The sequence below is a fragment of the Falco rusticolus genome, unplaced genomic scaffold, assembly GCF_015220075.1.
Source record: "Falco rusticolus isolate bFalRus1 unplaced genomic scaffold, bFalRus1.pri scaffold_53_arrow_ctg1, whole genome shotgun sequence".
Taxonomy (NCBI): domain Eukaryota; kingdom Metazoa; phylum Chordata; class Aves; order Falconiformes; family Falconidae; genus Falco; species Falco rusticolus.
This window is the reverse complement of record NW_023618232.1, coordinates 15,752-32,865: the sequence shown is the minus strand read 5'-3', so window position 1 is coordinate 32,865 and position 17,114 is coordinate 15,752. Positions and strand designations below refer to the sequence as shown.

The following is a 17,114-nucleotide window of genomic DNA, read 5'->3' as shown; positions in this document are numbered from 1 at the left end:
TCCTTTGGTGCCTTGCTTGCTTCACCATGACCCCTGGGTCTGCACCAGGACCACCCTGCTGTGTGCCCCCACCCTGCACACCCACACAGCTGAGCTCTCACTGGGGTTTCCCTCTCCCTGGCCCTTCCCAGCCCAGCCCCCCCACAGCTCTGCCCACCTCCCCTGCCCTCTCCCCAGCCCAGGCAGACACAGCAGCCCACGCGGGGCTGGCCCCATGCAAGTGCCCACCCAAAGGGGGCTGCAGAGCTCTGGGCACTCACCCCATGGCCATAGACCATCACAAGGGCACAGGAGATGCTGGTGGGCAGAGAGGGGTCTCCTCCTGCCAGTCAGCCCCAGGGCTGGCACCAGCCATGGCATGAGGACACAGAGGCCATTGCCTCCCTCTCTCTGCTGCTCCTCTCTCACAGGGACCCTGATTGCCCACTGCCGGCAGCCCCTCGGCGCCAGTCCCTGTCCCCAGCACCAGGCTGCTGGCCTGGGGGCTCCCCAGGCACCTCCTGCTGCACCAGGGACACAGCAGCCTGCCCCAGCTGGGGCATCCACAGAGACACCTGCTCTTGCCCAGGGATGTGGTCTCAGGCATGGCCCTGAGCAGGCGGTGCTGCTGTGCAGGGCAGCGGTGCCTGAAAGCCCAGGGAGATGGTCCCAGGCACATCCCTCTTGGTCACCCACCATTCCCATGGGCACTGGGCACCCACACGCCAAGGCTCAACACAGGCCCATGCCCTAACGCCTTGCCCCATGCCCTCCTCCCCTGAGCCATGGGGAACCCAAGCTCACCGATGTCGCTCAGGGAACAATTCCTGCAGCTTGTTCCTGAGCTCGGCTTTGGAATTAGTGCCAGAAGCCCAAACATCGGAACTGAGTAATCCCCCTTTTCTTACAGAGATGTGAGACAGGATCAAGGTTAATTGTCCACCCACGCACATGTACAAAGAACACCGGGTCAGACAGGATGGGTTCCCACGTGCAGCAGATTCAGACATTACTAGACAAACAGGATTGTCACAAATAGAATGCTAAACGCACTGGAGTTTCCAGACATGAATTGGAAATGCCTTGTGAAGGGACATGGATAATTCATTGCCGCTGAGATACACCTGACTGCATCAGCTTCTTCAGTGCGTCCTTCAGCTCCTGGTTCCTCATGCTGTAGATGAGGGGGTTCAGTGCTGGAGGCACCACCGAGTACAGAACTGACACCACCAGGTCCAGGGATGGGGTGGAGATGGAGGGGGGCTTCAGGTGGGCAAACATGGCAGTGCTGAGAAAGAGGGAGACCACGGCCAGGTGAGGGAGGCACGTGGAAAAGGCTTTGTGCCGTCCCTGCTCAGAGGGGATCCTCAGCACAGCCCTGAAGATCTGCATGTAAGACAGCACGATGAAAACAAAACACCCAAAGAATAAAAAGGCACTAGCCACAATAAGCCCCACTTCCCTGAGGTAGGTGTGTGAGCAGGAGAGCTTGAGGATCTGTGGGATTTCACAGAAGACCTGTCCCAGGGCATTGCCGTGGCAGAGCGGCAGTGACAGTGTATTGGCCGTGTGCAGCGCAGCATAGAGAAACCCACTGGCCCAGGCAGCTGCTGCCATGTGGACACAAGCTCTGCTGCCCAGCAGGGTCCCGTAGTGCAGGGGCTGGCAGATGGCCACGGAGCGGTCATAGGCCATGACGGTGAGGAGACAACACTCTGCTGAAAGGAAAAAGAGAATCAGGAAGAGCTGTGCAGCACATCCTGCGTAGGAGATGTCCCTGGTGTCCCAGAGGGAGTTGGCCATGGCTTTGGGGACAATAGTGGAGATGGAGCCCAGGTCGAGGAGGGAGAGGTTGAGGAGGAAGAAGTACATGGGGGTGTGCAGGTGGTGGTCGCACACTACGGTGGTGATGATGAGGCCGTTGGCCATGAGGGCAGCCAGGTAGATGCCCAGGGAGAGCCAGAAGTGCAAGAGCTGCAGCTCCCGCGTGTCTGCCAATGCCAGGAGGAGGAACTGGGTGATGGAGCTGCTGTTGGACATCTGCTGCCTCTGGGCATGGGGACCTGCTCAAGGAGGAAAGTTAGCAAGAAGTCAGAGGATACTTCTGTGAGCCAAGTGAAAGCCGTTTCTCCTAGACCCGCCCCCGGTGCCCCCTGTCCCCCCCTCTGCCGTTCCTAGGAGAGCTCCCTGCAGAGCCGTGGCTGGAGCTGTGCTGAGTGCTGGCCGAGTGTGCTGTGAGGAGCAGGGGCTGTGCCCGCTGGCTGCCCAGCAGTGAGCCCTGCTCTGCAGCAGGGGCTTCATGGGAACCCTGGGGGCAGGGGCCAGTCCTGGCCTTGCACTGGCTCAGCCCAAACTGCTCCCAGCGCAGAAGGGCCTGTCAGCATCGGCTCTGCCCGTGCTGAGCAACGGCCATGGCCAGAGTCAGGTCAGGAGGGCTTTGTGCTGTGCTCAGGGAGAGCAGAGTGAGTGCTGAGAGGCAAGGGCACTGTCTGTGCCTGAGGGCAGAGGCAGGGACTCTGGTGAGTCCCTCCAGCTCCTTCTCAGCTGCCCTGCACTTGCAGCTTTCTGTGATAGAGTCCAATTACACTGACATGTGTCCTGGTTTAACACTGGCTGGAAATTATGTACCACAGGGATGCTCACTTACTCCCCCCTCACCCATGGGTATGAGGAGAGGAATCAGAAAGGAATGTAAATCTGGAAGTTTGAGATAAGAAAAAAAAATTATAAATGCCGTAGAAAAAAAATGAAATTACAATACAATAATGAGAATGACAGTTATAATGAGAGGGAGGTAGTCGGGGGTAATAAAATCCAAGAAGAAAGAAAGTAGAAAGGGAAGAATGAAGGAAGGAATGAAGGAAGGAGGTAAGGAAGGAGGGAAAGAAGGAAGAATGGAAGAAAGACAGAAAGAAAGAAGGAAGGAAAGAAGGAGGAAAGAAAGAAGCAAAGAGCGAAAGAGAGAAAGAAATGAAGAAAGAAAGAAAGGAAGGAGGAAAGGAAGAAAGGAAGCAGGGAAGACAGTGATACACAATACAGCTGCTCATCACCCACTGACTGATGCCCAGCCAGTCCCCAGCATCGACTGGCAGACCCCAGCAAACCCCACCAAGTTTAGATACTGAGCATGAACATGTTGCATCACCTATAAACAACCAAAAATATCAGTGCATTTTCAGAATTGTTCTCAAAAGTCCTTCCTACTCTGATGAAAATTAACTCTATCCCAGCCACAACCAGGACACTTTGTTACCCTAAAAAGCAAGCAGACACTGCTGAAGAGCAGAGGGATCCACTACAGAGCACAGAGTGGCTCGCCCCTTCTCAAAGTCTCAGCACCCCGCTTCTAGCCAGGGACACCCATGGTCACAGTGTGCCCTGGAAGCAGCGTGCAGCTTGGGTGGACACCCCAAGCAGGTGACCGAGGGTCCTGATTATGGTGATTGTTAAAGGCGAGCCAGCTCCTTCCCCAGCATCACACACTGCATTGCCCACAGCTTCACAGATTAGAGGAAACCTGGGACACCTCCTTGCTGTGCTCACATCGGCACAGGAGGACTCACAGGGTCTGTGCCTGAGCCTGCAGCTGAAACTCCCATTCCAACAGAGCCTGTCAGTTATCCCAAAATCATCTGAGCAAAGCCGGGAGAGAGACAGATGGGCACACTGGAATGCCTTTCCCTTCTCAAGCCCTGCACAGCACCCCCCAGACCAGAGCAGTGCAGGACAGCCACGCTCAACGCCTGCAGCTGTCCCTGCCAGCAGCTCTTTCTCTGGCCCCAGGGCTCTTCCCTGCCAGCGCTCACAGAGCCCAGCTCAGCCCCTGTGTGCCCAGCTCTGCCCTGCAGCCGCTCTCTGTCTGCACAGCTGGAAGAGCAGCTCCCCCAAAGCCGGAGGGAAAAGGAGAGCTGATGCTGGTTTCCCCTGCAGCGTGCTGGGGAGGGAAGGCACTTGCTCAGCTTCCTCATCAACCTCCCTGTGATGCTTTCAGCATCTCAGCCCCTGCTCTGACCTACACAGTTCAGATTCCATTCCTACCAAGATGAGCAAGATAAAAGTGGCAGCAGAGACTCAGGCAAGAAGAGACTCCAGCAGAAAACCCCTGCCATGAATGTGCTCACGAGAAGTCGCCTTGGAAATGAGGTGGGCATGAGCAGAAGCTGCGAGCAGCCCTGACCAGTGCAGCACCCACTCAACAGCACGAGAACATTACCCTGACAGGGTTCGCTCCTTGCACCCACACACTCTCCCCGCAGCCGCACGGGAGCCCCCCGGCAGGCTGAGAGCTGCCCCTGGCAGGCGGCAGAGCCCCTGCCCCAGCACACAGCCCCCTGGGCTGCAGGGACCCTGCTGGCAAGGACAGCCCTGGGCACCCCTGCCTGCACAGCCACCTTCACAGCCCTGCAGCCGGCCCTGGCACAAGGCAGCCCACATGCCCTGGCCCTCCCACGCTGCAGCAGGGAAGCCCTGCTCTGCAGCACACTGGCCTCCTCCACAGCACAAGGCTCCCACACGGTCCCACAGGCTGGGGGGGCCCCAGCTGCTGCAGACCCGGCTAGGAACTGCAGAGGCAGTGCCCTGCAGCCACACACTTACCGGCTCCAGGGCTCTGCAGATTTCTCCAGCAGGGAGCTCTCAGCAGCCTCCCACCAAGGGCTGCTTTTGAGCTCTCCCTGCCTCCCTCCTCTGCCCCTCTGGGCTCCCTCCAGCTGTCCCTGGGGCTGCAGGGGAACCTGCTGGGCAGCAGGATGAGGCCATCCCTCATGGGCCCTGCCTCACCTGGGGGGACACACTTATTTCCAGCAGTGGCAATTCCCTTACTAGAAAAAAAAGCTTTCAGCATGAGAGTCACCTTTTGTTAACCCTTCAGTAGCCAGCACAGAGGGAAGTTCACAGGAAAGCAGCTCAGATCTCCAGTGTGGGGTTTTGCTGTGTGATGTCTTCAGTTACCCTAACGCAATGTAGGCATGTAGCTCTGGGTTTGTAGTCTCAGGGCTAAAGACTCAGCTCTCCCTTGCCCAGGCCATGTCTCTGTCTCTGCTCTGAAGCAAAGCCTTTGCACCCACGGGCTCGGGGACACTTGGTACCAGGGTGCCTTATGGCCAGGCAGAGCTGGGCTGGTGCCACAGCTGGGGGGCTTCAGCCCAGATGTGCAGCAGTGCCCTCAGCCAGGGGCCCACGCAGAGGCAGCTGCAGCCCGTCCTGTTGCAGACAGAGCTGTGACACTGAGGGAACCCAGTGCCAAGGCAGCTGGCAGAGCTCAGCACAGCTGCTCGGCAACAACAGCAGCCTCCAACAGCTCCAACATTGACAATGGAGTTCATGCTTGTGGGGCAATTCCAGGGCACCCGAAGGAGCGTTCCCTCCTTCTGCACAGGCCACAGCCTGCCAGTGTGGGACCTGGGGCCTGCACTCTGCTGCTCTCCTGCCTCACTCCCCTGGGAGATGAGACTCCACCATTGCTTTGCTCCTAGAACCAAGGTGGACACGAATGATGAAGGGTTTCAGATCCAGGGGAGCATCACAGCTGCTGGCCCATCTGGCAGCTGTGCTAGAATGCCGATGCAAAGAACCTGCAGACACCTAAAGGAGCATTGTCACTGTGCTGCCCTGTGGCTGTCAGCAGGTGGTTACTTGACCACTGGCTTGCAGGATCCCACCAAGCCTCTGTCTCGCTGCTCCCCTCCTTCTTCCCTCACCTTGATGTCTGTAGGGTTGTTCTCTCACATCATTCTCACTCCTCTCCCGTTGTGTTTTGTCCTTTCTGCCACAGGGTATCACAGAGGTGCCACTGCGATTGCTTATTGGCTCAGGTTTGGGCAGGGGCTGGTCCATTTTGGAGTCAAATGAAAGTGGCTGTTATGGCCATGGAGTCAGCTCTTGATCTCTTCTCACCTCTGCCAGCCCTACAAACACCTCCAAACCACTCCCAAACCCTTGCCATGTAAACACACAGGATCTCTAAATTCCCCAAGAAGATGTCAGGTTATTGATCCTAAGGCTTCCTCACGCTGCTTGAATAAGACTTTTTTGCTTCCTCTGCCTGTTTTAGGTTATTTCAGAGCAGTTACCCTGAACCACACCTGTGTCACCTGGGCCAAGCTCAGACATGTAACAACAAAAATAACAGTGGGTACCAAGTGTCCAAGGTCCCACACCAGCATAATGTTTTGCTGCAGCGCATGCTGGGGTGGTGGGCAGAGGTCACTGTGACGGTGAAATGAGATGTCCCTAAGGAGAGCAATCCATGCTGTCCTTGGGACCAGAGACACGCAGGGCTGGACTGTGCAGTGCTGCAGGAGAAGGCATTGCTGCCAGTGATGCCTCTGCCGCCCCAGAGGACACGTGGTTCCAGTGAACCTTATACCCGGAAAGGACAAGGTGCTTTTGATTGTGTCCTTGATCGTTTGTTGTGTTGGGGGTGTGTGTTGGGGGTGTGGGTTAGAGATTAATAAATAAAAATAAATTTCTCAGCTGTCGTATTGTTAGTTCAAGCAAATCCCCATGAGGTCTATTGCCACAACTGAAGAGTTGCCCGTAGGGAATATTAGAGACACTACTGACAGACAGTCCAATTTTTCCACTCTGAACCTTAAAGCAGAAGCTACATAGGTAGAATGGATTGGAGTGATCACAGAGGAAAAGGAGAAAGGCATCTGGAGATGAACTTCTTAACCCAGAGCTGTAAACCAGGAAAGCAGGACATCAGCCTATTCCAAATGTCTTCAATTTCATAGCAGGTGTGAACTTCCTGGGACTCATGACAAATATTAGGACGCTTCCAAATTTTTTTTATATCTGTAGAAATTCTCCTACTATGACCTACATAAACGCAACAACTGGTATTCTCTGAGGGTTGCCCTCTGGTGCCAGAGTTCACCCAGAGGGAGCCTGGATCAGCCCATGGCTTTGAGTTTCAAGGAACAAGCAGGGATGAGGGGAGAAACTTCAGAAAAGGCAGAGAAATGCGGGTGTGAGGGCTGGGTGGGAAAGCAAGGAAGAGTCCAACCCCCAGAGTGGAAAGAGGTGCCACATGGACAGTGTAGGGCAACTTGCAGTGGAGATGGCCCAGGGCTGCAGCAAGGCTGAATGGCCCCACAGGGGGCTGAGGCCTCTGTCCCCCTGGCACTGGCAGCTGCCCATGTCACCAAGGCCTGTGACAGGAAACGTGATTTGGAGGGTCTTCTGTTCTGCCCTCCAAGAGCCTGGGGGTCAGGGCTTGGTCTTTCTGCTTCATAAAGAATCCAAATGTGTTTTGCAGCATTACAGCCACCGACACAGTACCTTTGCCCACCTGCAGGTCTGGCCTCTAATTAGCTGCTCTAACGAGTCCATGGGGACGCTTTGTCAGCAATGGCCCTCAGCGGGACCCATCAATGTTTGAAGGTATTTTCAGTGCTGCTTCTGACTTACATTCCTTGAGTGGTTGGTTCAGTCTGCTCTCAGCAGCTCAGGTTCATGGCAGGAGCCCCCAAGGCCCTAATGAGGTATTTGCCGTTTCGTCATTTCCTTCAAGTCTTCAAGATTTGTGTAGCTAATTGAATATTAACTCTCTAGATAAGAGAGAGGATTTCAATGTGCACTTCAAAATAATAATTTTACTCCAGCTCCAAGACTCTGCTGGCCCAGGCAGGTTGTAAATCCCCAATTGGTTGCTTCTTCTGGGGTGGTCTCTGCCTTTTCCCAGGGTACTTTGTACCCTGCTAGCCCCCAAAGTTTAGGAGGTCCTTGTTATAGAATCTTCTTTACTACTAGTTGCTAGCAGTACGTCACCCACCTATTGCAGCAAGGCGACAGTTTCATACCTCTTTTGCCAGCTTTCCAACTCCCTGGCGAATTGATTTCCAAAGACTGTAGGACTATTCTTAACGCCTTGCAGTCATACAGCCCTGCAGAGCTGGGTTTCTCGACCAGTTTCAGGGCTTTCCCATTTGAAACCAACCGATTGGTGACTGGCAGCAGCCAGCACAAGGCAGAAGAACGCATCTTCACATCTCATACAGTAAACCATTCCTCATTCTCCTTCAGGGTGGTCAGGAGGGCATACGGGTGTGCTACTGCCTCATGGACATCTTGCACAGTTGGATTTATAGCTCTTGCATCTTGCACCAGTTTATATTCTTCTGAATTTGGCTTCCTGGCTGGTAATACTGGAGTGTTATGTTCTGATTGGCATTCTCTTAGTAACCCAAAATCTGTGATCTGTTCAATTCATGGCTCCAACCCTTTCCTGACTTATAGTTTAACTGGCTACAGCTTTTGACTTGCTGCTCTGCCATTTGGCTTCCACTGGATGATTACTGGTTCCCCTGCTTGGGATTGCCCTGGTGTTCCTGAAGCCCATACAAGAGGTATTGCAGCATTTGTACCTGCTTCTGGTATCTTCTGTAGCTCGGCTTCCTTCTGCAACATAAAAACGTGGGCATCCCAGTCTTTATTGTCAGGAATATGGTTCCTCTGAGGAAGCCCAGGTGGCACCTCCGGTAGCTTTGGTTTCTGTCAACCAGCAACTGAATGCCAGCCCTGCAGTGCGTCACGGTCTGACCCAAGTTCATCCAGCTGGTCCATGAACAGGAAGCCCATCACAGTGGGGGTTCCAATCACCTGGCTACTCCCACACTCCCCTGGTACTTAGTCCAACAATCCTTTGCTCAGCCCCGTGAAGATACCATCAAAGAACCAGTGCATGGTTCTCACAGTGTTCCTGGATCACAGCATATCCAAACTGAAGCACATTTTCAGCAGCACCATGTCCTCCTGGAGGTCAGCCTCCCCTCCCCCACAGGCCTTCAGGGGCCTCAGCAGCACTGCAGCTAGCCAAGCCTTCCTCTGCCAGGGCTGCAGAGCCCAGCACAGCTTTTCTGGCCTTGCAGAGGGCAGGGCTTCCTCTGCTGGTGCGCTTAGATTGCCACCGCCACCCACTCCAGCGGGTCTCTGGTCTCCAGCACAGCACGGGCACACGCTGGGTCGGGGGCGCTTGGTACCAGCTTTGCCCGAGAGAAGCCTGAGCTTGGCCCCAGCGCTACGGCTGAGGTGCTGCAGCCCAGAAGCGCACCGATGGCTTGGGCCTGGGGCACAGGCAGGAGGAGCTGGACTTCCACATGCTGTCATCGTGCTGGATATGGATGGAGAAAATCATGCTATTGATGAAATAAATCATGAGGGGTGGTGGGACAGGTCACAGTGGTGCGGCAGGGGAAGGTGTGGGCTTTTCACGAGGGACAGGCCAGGAAGCTGAGGAGGGGATGCCCTCCGTGTGCAGGCACTTGTTGCACGTGCGGATCTCCTCTACGGGGTGTGCAGCAGGTTGGGTGAGCCCTTGCAGGAGCGTGTCAGCGAGAGGCCGGTTAGTGTGCCGTCCTGGTGGGAGACACAGCACCCGCACTCAGGGTACGGCAGTGGAGAAAGGCTTATCTAAGCAAGCCAAGGAAGTCTGCACGTCCATGATCCCAGCTCTTATGGGGGACTTCATGACCCTGACACTTTCTGGAAGGGGAGCACAGCAGGATACACCCTGTCCAGCTGGTGTCGGGGGTCTCTTGAGACAAATTCTTTGCACAGGTGTCAGGCCAGCAAAGGTGACGCTCACCTGAAGCTGGTCCTTGCCAAACAGGCAGTGCTGCTGAGGGATGTGAAAACCAGTGTCAGCCCTGGCTGTAGTGCTCATGAAATAGGGGGAGAAGACTTCAGCCTCTTCAGGGGACTTGTAGTGGTAGTCCCATGGGCAGCAGCACTCAAGGACAGCAGAGCTGTGTACGGCTGGTCATTCAGGAAAGCATTTTCCAAGCAGAACTGTCCATACCGAGGAGCAGGAAATCAAGCAGACATGCCCAGAGAGATGTTGGCTAAAGAAGGAATTCCTCAAGAATCTCCAGAGAGAAAAGGAAGCATCCTGGAGGTGGATGCAAGGGCTGAAAGAGGAATTTAGAAATAGGGATGTCTTCAGGGAAGCCAAAGCCTGCTTCGTATGGGGTCTTGCAAGATGTTCAAGGGCATCAAGAGGATCTGTCTCTACTTGCAGAACAGTTTAAGAACTAAACAAAGCCCCTGTGTGGCCACTGCTGAGCTTAGTAAGAGCAGGTCTAGATAAAACTGAACATCCTCCAGGTCCTCTTTGCCTTAGTCTTCCCCAGCATCGTGTCCCAAAGCTTTGTGCCTGAAGGCAGGACTCTGGAGGGAACCAGCCAAGTGTGGATGGGGATCATGTCAGGAGTCATTTGACCAAATTCAATGCTTCCCACTCCAGGGAGGTGGAGGGGCGGCATCCCAGGGAGCTGTGTGAGCAGGCCGATGTCCCAGTGAGGCCATTCTCCATCCCCACTGGAAGGTCCTAGAGACTGGAGGAACTTCCTCTTGACTGGAAGCACCCATGAATCTCGTGATACCCAAGAAGGACAAATTGAAAGTCCTGCCCCTAAAGTGGACCGAGGCCCTGCGAGGACACAGGGCAGGGACTGCCTGGCTGGCTCCTTGGTTTGCATTCGGCAAACTAGGAGCCATCAGGAAAGGTGACCAACAGCCTCCTGGGCTGTATGGCCAGGAGCACAGCCACGGCAAGTCATTCCCTCCCTCTGCTTCCCACTTGTTTCACCACACCTAGAGTACTTGTCTAGCTTTGGTGCCCCGCAATAGCAGAGAGACACTGGCACGCTGGAGCCATTTCAGTAAAGAATCACAGAGATGGTCAAGGCTGGAGCACGGGCCCTGTTAGGTCAGGCTGAGGGAGCTGGGCTGGTCCACCCTGGAGAATGGAGGGCTTTTGTGGGAGGATGTAAGAGCCTTGCGTTGCCTATGGCAAGGTTTCCAAGTACTCACTGTGGTACAAGGCAGGAGCACAGGAAGCAATGAACTGAAGCAAGAGCACTGTCCTCCTTCTTCACCTGCAGCCTTTCTCCCACCAAGGCCTGTGACATAGAACTCGATTTGGAGGCTCTTATGTTCTGCCCTCCAAGAGCCTGGGGGTCAGGGCTGGGTCTTTCTGCTTCATAAAAAAATCCAAATGTGTTTTGCAGCATTACAGCCACCGACACAGTACCTTTGGCTACCTGCAGTTCTGGCTTCTAATTAGCTACTCTAACGAGTCCATGGGGACGCTTTGTCAGCAATGGCCCTCAGCGGGACCCATCAATGTTGAAGGTATTTTCAGTGCTGCTTCTGACTTACATTCCTTGAGTGGTTGGTTCAGTCTGCTCTCAGTAGCTCAGGTTCATGGCAGGAGCCCCCAAGGCCCTAATGAGGTATTTGCTTTTCTCATTTCCTTCAAGTCTTGAAGACCTGTGCAGCTAATTGAATCTGTTCCATTCATGTAGGTAAGAGAGAGGATTTCAAAGTGCACTTCAAAATAAGTATTTTTTATTTCATAGGTTATATTTTGCTACTTTTTAGGTTAGAGAGGAGGTTCTAGCAGCAATCTCCAAGTGATAATGATGCAGAGGATCTCCTCAGCAGGTCTGGACTGGTAGGAAACGCAGTCCTTTGAGGTCTGACACCGGATGGACAACCTTGCTCTGAATGTCCCCAAGACCACCCTTTTTCTCATTGTCCCCTGGGACTCACATCCCTTCTCCTTACGTCAGACTTCTCCCCTCAATTCTGCAGGTGGGTGCTGCAGCTCCTTTGCACCATCCCCACCTGTTTGCCTTAGAGGACTGGCTGCACACAGGTGCAGAAGAATTATTCAGATCTGCAAGCACTGTGAAGACTGACCAAGTGTCATAAATAAGCCAACAGCCTCCACAAGCAGATGCCATGTCCAAGCTGTCTCTGGTGAGGTGCCTTTCTGCAAGGGACACTCTCATGAGAAATCTTTTAGGTGCTAGATACGGAAATATAGATCTAAACACAAGGGAAGGGTTGGGTAAGGAGACAGTTTGGCTGCAGGGAGACATGCAAGCTTTTCCTTCCTGAAGTAAAAACAGCAGCACAGGTGAGAGGTACCGAAAAGACCAAAGAGTAAAGGGAGGAGAAAACAGGTGAATAACTGAAAGAGCCTTTGCTGAGACAGTCTGCTGAAAAGATGACTTCAGAAGCCGTCACTGTCTCCTGCTCAGGTGCAAATATGTTAAAGATGAGAGAAAATAAGGGCGTAGTATAACTAATAATAATGGTGAAGTTCTGGTATAAAATCAATATTTCCTTGAGGTATCGCTTTTGAAAGCTCCTTGAATTGGCAGAGATCACTTGTGAGAAAGGACAAGTAAGTGTTGCATCTGTCTTGGAAGGAGTCCATAAGTGCAGCTCGGGGAACCACAGGCTGCTCAAACCCCCATGGTGAGGGGTGTGCCACCAGTTAGAGTCGCCTTGGGTGACATTTCTGGCACCTGAGCGGGTAACTGTCCAGGTGGATTTTCCAAGGGTAACTCCTGCCTCGCCAACCTGACAGCCTGCAGTTGTGCGTGAGGAGCTCCACAGTGGATGTCATTTCCCTCAGCTTTACAAATGTCTGCCCATGGTCTCCCTCAGTGTTCTGCCCAAGCGAGGCCATGACACTCTGGGTGTGAACAGAAAGAGATGAGTAAAACACCAGCTGGATGGTCAGGCTGAGAGAGCAGTGGGGAAGGGCTCACACCCCACCTGGAGGCCACTGGGACATACTGGGGCAGTGTGGGCAGCACAGGGGACTCTCCTGCTTACAGTTTAAGAGCTGTAAAGATAATCCAGTGGAGGCAACTCTCACAGTGTCTGTCGGTGGCACCAAACTGAGAGGAGCATCCCTGTGCCCTAGGGATGCCATGGAGGGGAACCCTGGCAGGTGGGGTGGCCGCCCTGTCAGGAGCTGCACAGATGCAGGAAGGACCAAGGGCAGAGCCTGCACCTCCCTCGGGTGGACTAACACCCTGCAGCTGCAGGGCCTGGGACCTGCCTGGCTGGGCAGTGTCTGTGCAGAAAAGGCCCTGGTGGTGCTGGGGGACAGAAGGCAAAACACAATCCCAGCCCGTGACCTGGTAGCAGAGGCAGCCAGCCGTGCCCTGGAGCGTATGAAGAGGTGCCTTGCCAAGGGAGTGCGGGAAGTGATTGTGTCCCCATGCTCATCCCTCGTTAGACCCCCTGTCCATGACTGTGTTCATGTTTGGGCCCTGACTGGGGAGGGAAGGAGGGAGGGAGCGGCTGGGTGGCTGCTGGGCTTTTGGCCAGAGACAAGCCATTACAACAAGGAAGGTGTGTATAATTTGGAGGGAGTTAGAGGAAAGAAGGAAGGCAGCAGAATGTCCCCAGGACTTGGAGGGCCATGGAGTCATTTCATTGGCCACCCCATTCAGAATGAAGCTGGGAAGTGAGCCTGAAATTCAGAACCAACAAGGTCCATAGACAGGCCAGGCTGTTCCTGTGGTTGTGCCTGGAGACCCGCACACCTACAGCACAGGTTGTGCTGGGGCTGAATCTCCTGCCTGGCTTCAATGGCCTCCCGAAGCCATGGACAAAGCTTTGGGTGGAGGCCCCAGGTGAGGCTGGTCAGGGCCAGGAAGGCCTAGGGATGCTCTCAGGGCCCTGCCCCCATGGGATCCCACCTGCCAGTGCCCTCAGCAGGCCAGGTTCTCCTTCCCTCCTGCCCAGGGCTGTGCTCTGCTGCTCTCCTTCCCCACATGCCTGGGCATCAGGGACACCACAACTGCACACTACTAGAAGCAAGGTGGCACTGGTCTTCAAATCCCTGAGCAGATTGTTGTCTTTGGGGAGACCCAGGTGCAGGTGAGCATCAGAGTGGGCAACCTGTTTGGTCTGAGGAACTTGCCCACAAGCCCCTGGACTCTTGGCATCCTTGCTTACCTGTCCTGTCAACACCAAGGAGACTGATTCCCCCAGAATAAACCAGATTATCTCACCCATTGTTTCTCCTGCCATAGTATCTCACAAACCAAACATTTTTTTAATTGGCAATAAATTAATCTTTGCCAAGACCTCACATCTCTGGACATGAAAAGAATCATTAAGAGATCTCTTTATCTTTGCCATGAGCATTGCTGGTTTATTTTTTTCCTTTGTCCTGTTGAGTCAGTGCAGCGAATGAGCAGCTGAATGTTTGTCTCACCACTGGCCAAGGTTAACCCACCACAGGACCACATCAGGACTGCTGAGCCCACAATGGGGCTCCCCAGCACATGAAAGACCCTGACACATCACAGCAAGTCCTGCAGAGGCCAGAAGGATGGTTAGGACCTGGAGCATATTATGGGCAAAGGGAGGCTGAGAGAGCAAGAGTATTATTTGAGAAATTGTTCTGAATGAAAGACTGGAGCGCTGGACCCAGGCCAGCTGGTGGGATCTCAATCAATATTTGTTAGAACACCATGCCATGAGAACATGATCTTGTTGGAGGTGTCTGACAATGGCCTTCCCTGAGAGACCAACTGTGGCAAGAGCTATGGGACTTGTGTGTAACAAGTGTCAGTAGGAAAGTGGCTCCCTTTATATTTAGAAATGGTGATGGAGTTGGGTATCACTGGGCAACGGAGGAGGACAGAGGTGACCATGCAGCAGTGGTCCCTAATGAGGGCTGGGGTATATGACCAGGCTTGGAAATGAGCAGTGTTTGGGAATTTGTGGGGAAAATTTCCCTTCTGCAGCTTTCTGAGGGTGTGCAGGGAACACGGCACAGATCTGGCCCCTCAGTCCCGCTCCTTTGGTGCCTTGCTTGCTTCACCATGACCCCTGGGTCTGCACCAGGACCACCCTGCTGTGTGCCCCCACCCTGCACACCCACACAGCTGAGCTCTCACTGGTGTTTCCCTCTCCCTGGCCCTTCCCAGCCCAGCCCCCCCTCCCAGCTCTGCCCACCTCCCCTGCCCTCTCCCCAGCCCAGGCAGACACAGCAGCCCACGCGGGGCTGGCCCCATGCAATTGCCCACCCAAAGGGGGCTGCAGAGCTCTGGGCACTCACCCCATGGCCATAGACCATCACAAGGGCACAGGAGATGCTGGTGGGCAGAGAGGGGTCTCCTCCTGCCAGTCAGCCCCAGGGCTGGCACCAGCCATGGCATGAGGACACAGAGGCCATTGCCTCCCTCTGTCTGCTGCTCCTCTCTCACAGGGACCCTGATTGCCCACTCCTGGCAGCCCCTCGGGGCCAGTCCCTGTCCCCAGCACCAGGCTGCTGGCCTGGGGGCTCCCCAGGCACCTCCTGCTGCACCAGGGACACAGCAGCCTGCCCCAGCTGGGGCATCCACAGAGACACCTGCTCTTGCCCACGGATGTGGTCTCAGGCATGGCCCTGAGCAGGCGGTGCTGCTGTGCAGGGCAGCGGTGCCTGAAAGCCCAGGGAGATGGTCCCAGGCACATCCCTCTTGGTCACCCACCATTCCCATGGGCACTGGGCCCCCACACGCCAAGGCTCAACACAGGCCCATGCCCTAACGCCTTGCCCCATGCCCTCCTCCCCTGAGCCATGGAGAACCCAAGCTCAGAGACGTTGTTCAGGAAACAATTCCTGCAGCTTGTTCCTCAGCTTGGCTTTGGAATTAGTGCCAAAAGTCCAAACATTGGAACTGAGAAATCCTCCTTTTCTTACAGAGATGTGAGCCAGGAGTCAAGGTTAATTGTCCACCCATGCATATGTACAAAGAACACCAGGTCAGACAGGCTGGGTTCCCACGTGCAACAGATTCAGACATTTCTAGACAAACAGGATTGTCACAAATAGAATGCTAAACGCACTGGAGTTTCCAGACATGAATTGGAAATGCCTTGTGAAGGGACATGGATATATTATTGCTGCTGAGATACACCTGACTGCATCAGCTTCTTCAGTGCGTCCTTCAGCTCCTGGTTCCTCATGCTGTAGATGAGGGGGTTCACTGCTGGAGGCACCACCGAGTACAGAACTGCCACCACCAGGTCCAGGGATGGGGAGGAGATGGAGGGGGGCTTCAGGTGGGCAAACATGGCAGTGCTGAGAAAGAGGGAGATCACGGCCAGGTGAGGGAGGCACGTGGAAAAGGCTTTGTGCCGTCCCTGCTCAGAGGGGATCCTCAGCACAGCCCTGAAGATCTGCACGTAGGACAGCACAATGAAAACAAAACACCCAAACGCTACTAAGACACCAACCACAATAAGCCCCACTTCCCTGAGGTAGGTGTGTGAGCAGGAGAGCTTGAGGATCTGTGGGATTTCACAGAAGACCTGTCCCAGGGCATTGCCTTGGCAGAGCGGCAGTGACAGTGTATTGGCCGTGTGCAGCACAGCATAGAGAAACCCACTGGCCCAGGCAGCTGCTGCCATGTGGACACAAGCTCTGCTGCCCAGCAGGGTCCCGTAGTGCAGGGGCTGGCAGATGGCCACGTAGCGGTCATAGGCCATGACGGTGAGGAGAGAACACTCTGCTGAAAGGAAAAAGACAATCAGGAAGAGCTGTGCAGCACATCCTGAGTAGGAGATGTCCCTGGTGTCCCAGAGGGAGTTGGCCATGGCTTTGGGGAGAGTGGTGGAGATGGAGCCCAGGTCGAGGAGGGAGAGGTTGAGGAGGAAGAAGTACATGGGGGTGTGCAGGTGGTGGTCGCACACTATGGTGGTGATGATGAGTCCGTTGGCCATGAGGGCAGCCAGGTAGATGCCCAGGGAGAGCCAGAAGTGCAAGAGCTGCAGCTCCCGCGTGTCTGCCAATGCCAGGAGGAGGAACTGGGTGATGGAGCTGCTGTTGGACATGTGCTGCCTCTGGGCATATGGTCCTGTCACAGGAGAAAAAGACAGTGATAATTTAGGGGAGACTTCTGCAAGCAAAATCAAAGCCATTTCCCACAGACCATCCCCCCGTCACACACAGACATCCCTCTCTTTTCTCGGAGACCTTCCTGCAGCTGTGTGGCTGCAGCCCTGCTTGGTGCTGGCCGTGTGGGTGATGAAGAGCAGGGCATCTGCCCACGGGCTCTTGACCAGCCAGCCCCACTCTGCAGCAGTGGGTGGGGGCAGGGACCAGTCCTGGTGTTTAACTTTGTCCTCTGAAACCAGTGCCAACGCAGAAGGGCTGGTCAGCGTCTGCAGCGCCAGTGCTAAGGAACGGGAAGGGTGAAGGCATTGTAAGAGAGCTTTAGTTTTTTTCACAGCTCCCCCCCATCTCTCCTGTTGAGTATTCTCGGATGTCAGAAAAGCAGAGCATTTTTGCTGCCCTCCGGTGGAACAGAGTGAGGTCTGTGAGGCAAGAG

The 17,114-nt window shown here is 54.7% G+C and overlaps 2 protein-coding genes across 2 annotated transcripts; both read right to left on the bottom strand.

The window, feature by feature from the left end:
* Positions 1-1,083: 1,083 nt before the first annotated feature.
* On the bottom strand, positions 1,084-2,034 carry LOC119142116 (olfactory receptor 14C36-like). The gene has a single exon (XM_037374844.1). The coding sequence runs from the start codon at positions 2,017-2,019 to the stop codon at positions 1,084-1,086; it is 936 nt and encodes a 311-aa protein (XP_037230741.1). The 5' UTR covers positions 2,020-2,034.
* Positions 2,035-15,653: 13,619 nt separating this feature from the next.
* LOC119142117 (olfactory receptor 14C36-like) lies at positions 15,654-16,893 on the bottom strand. Its single transcript, XM_037374845.1, has one exon. The coding sequence runs from the start codon at positions 16,702-16,704 to the stop codon at positions 15,682-15,684; it is 1,023 nt and encodes a 340-aa protein (XP_037230742.1). The 5' UTR covers positions 16,705-16,893; the 3' UTR covers positions 15,654-15,681.
* Positions 16,894-17,114: the final 221 nt, after the last annotated feature.

Bases quoted from the DNA above. Each gene is read 5' to 3' on its own strand.
- LOC119142117 (XM_037374845.1), bottom strand. From the start codon at position 16,704: ATGGCTTTGATTTTGCTTGCAGAAGTCTCCCCTAAATTATCACTGTCT.
- LOC119142116 (XM_037374844.1), bottom strand. From the start codon at position 2,019: ATGTCCAACAGCAGCTCCATCACCCAGTTCCTCCTCCTGGCATTGGCA.